The sequence below is a fragment of the Tarenaya hassleriana genome, unplaced genomic scaffold (assembly GCF_000463585.1).
Source record: "Tarenaya hassleriana unplaced genomic scaffold, ASM46358v1 Cleome40, whole genome shotgun sequence".
NCBI lineage: Eukaryota > Viridiplantae > Streptophyta > Magnoliopsida > Brassicales > Cleomaceae > Tarenaya > Tarenaya hassleriana.
The window spans coordinates 489,641-492,490 of NW_010966882.1; the positions used below are offsets into that span (position 1 = coordinate 489,641).

The 2,850-nt window shown below is 40.0% G+C and overlaps 1 protein-coding gene across 1 annotated transcript in view; it reads right to left on the reverse strand.

Annotated features, from left to right (window-relative positions):
• The window catches only part of LOC104824661, a 2,318-nt gene extending 897 nt beyond the window's left edge, over positions 1-1,421 (reverse strand). Inside the window, exon 1 of the mRNA XM_010556773.1 lies at positions 822-1,421. Coding sequence (XP_010555075.1) covers positions 822-1,421 — 600 coding nt within the window. The remainder of the gene's footprint in view (positions 1-821) is intronic.
• Positions 1,422-2,850: the final 1,429 nt, after the last annotated feature.

Genomic DNA, 2,850 nt, shown 5'->3' on the forward strand with positions numbered 1-2,850 from the left:
GAAAGCTATTGGACTCAAAGATGACTTCAAGCCAGCCCATGAGCTGTCCATTTCAGCCCAAGAACAAATCAAGGCCCAGCCCGTTAGTCCATTAAATTCCAACAGCTATTTTCTTCCTAACCACCTTATTAAATGACAATTAGGCTCCTTCCCTTGCATGAAGACTTGCATTTATTATTGTTTTCCTATAAAAACTACCTAGAACTCTTTTGTAATCAGATTTTATCCTTTTGATTAAAGTATTTTCGAATTGAGATTGAGCCAAGACTCTCTCCCTATCTTTGTTGGTTTGTCCGACAATCTCTTTCGGTTTGTCCGAAATTCTCGAGCTCGGTGTGTCCGGCTCACCCTTCGGTTTGTTCGAATCCATACTCGCCATCTTCCCCTTCATTTCCACCATCCATTCTCTGATTCTCTCTTGAATTCGAGTGCCACTTGAGTGAGCCGGTGATTGAGAGAGTTTCCCGTAAATCCCCTTCGATTATCCCCGTTTGTTCGTGAGTTCGAGTGCCGCTAGACGCGAGCCGGTGATTGCGATCAGACTTGCTTCCATCCTCTTCCGTGCGTACACTGATTGCGATCAGACTTGCTCCCATCCTCCTCCGTGCGTGTATCAGTCACATTGGTCACATAGGTCATATGGGTCACATGGGTCACAGATAACATACCTGACTTTCAAATCATTAAACCGCTCTTCAAACTCGTTGAGCGTATAAGCTTCTGCGCATTTGTAGAATAGTGAAGCGACAGATTCACCTCTATTACTCTTTCTTCCCATGCCTTTATTAACCTTGACTTTTATATTTTGTGTGGTGTCTTACACAAAAATCGTGGTCAGCTTCCTTGTACACTTCTCTAACAGCCTTAATTATGGTTCCATGCCGATCGGATAACACAACGACATCAGGTCCATCTGGTACTGCATCTTTCAATCTTTCCATAAACCATGTCCATGATGCATCCTTTTCTCTATCGATTATACCCCAAGCCAAAGGATATTGGTGATGATCACCATCTTGTGCAGTTGCAACAACCAATGCACCCTTGTACGACCCTATTAGAAACGTTGCGTCAATGGCAACCACTTTACGCAAATATTTCCGTCCTTTTATAGCTGCACTCAAAGCGATAAAGACATATTTAAATCTGCCATCATCGTCCAAGCTAAGACTCGCATGCGTCCCGAGATTTCTTTTGATCAACATGTGCAACCACTTTGGAAGCCTTCTGTAATGGTCACAAGGATCACCACGAATCTCACTTTCTGCACTATGCTTGCCTCTTAATGCCATCAAATATGACACAATAAGTCCATACTTGCTTTTGACGCGTTCTACTAATTCACTTGCTGTAGGCGTCTCGAGTTTACCCGGATATTCTTCCTTCAAATAGTATTTAACCAGCTTTGATGTACCCTTCATGGTATCGCTTGTTTCACATACAGGTTTGCAACTATGAATTGGATCGTGTGTTCTCACACTAAAACGTTTAGACTTTTGGATCATTGCCACGCGCAATTTTCACTTACAACCCGATCTTGCAAATTTGCATCTTACTTCCCATAATTTCTTATCAGACTTCTCAGTTATATAATTAAAACGGCCCAGTGTTGCACCCTTTCGTACATATTACTGGGCCAGGTCTTATATTCAATCCCTCACTGAATGTGAATATAGAATTAGAAAACAATGAGTCTTCAATCACTACCAAAGCCAAATTATTATCATCCTCACCATCGCCATCACCATCACCATCACCATCACCATCACCACCAACCACTCGTCCCACATTCTCTTAAATCATTTGACTGTTCACTATCTGAAATATCTATAACTTCTACCACATTACTCCCAACTCTACTCTTAAAACCAGGGCTCTGTAACACACAATCATCAAAATCCACCTCACATCAATTCTCATCGCCTCTAACAACGCTTCCATAAGCAGGTATTATAGCTTCATCCTCGATATCTTTTTCACATTTTGTTTTGACACATACATGTACTTTCTCCACATAAAGCATGTCTCTCATTCCACTTTTCTGTTCAGGAGATAAATGTGAACATGCTTGTCATTCAAAAGGTATGTGGGCTTTCTGTTTTCTTTTACATTCGGTAAATAGCTTAGTTTGATCTTCGTTTTATCTTTATCTATTGCCATCTCAGAATATAACTCTTCAACAAGTTGTTCATATGTTACCTCAGTTGGAGGACAAAAGAACAACAATCTTTGGTTGTCCATAACTCTCCCGTTCCATTCATATTCTCCGTTCTTATTCACAATCCATTCTCCTTCACAGAGAAAATAAATAATTGTAGTTCTCTCCATTACATCCATTATACCTATAAAAAAAAAATTACAAACCGAATGACACATTACCAGAATGAATATGAAAATTGAAACGAACAAGATTTTGAAGTTGTTATTGATGTTAAAATCCATGATTAATCACTGCATAACCATGACAAGTCACTAATTCGATAAATTCGACCCATGTGACCCATGTGACCCGTGACCCATGTGACCCATGTGACCCGTGACCCATGTGACCTGTGACCCATGTGATATATATGACTCATATGATTGTGTAACCCATGTAACTCATATGCCTCATATGTCCAAATATCTCATGTGACTCGATTTTTCTCCACAAAACACAGTAAACAACTCAAAAATAAGAAAAAAACCCACAGAATAACAGTATTTAAGTCGAAACTTACCTATTTCCACAAGATTTGAAGCAATTTCGCAAATTATCGAAGAGAGAGCAAGCAAATCGGATAAATGAAGCAAATGTGAGGACACAGAGACCAAATCTGAAGGGAGAGCAATCAAATCGGAAGGGAGAGA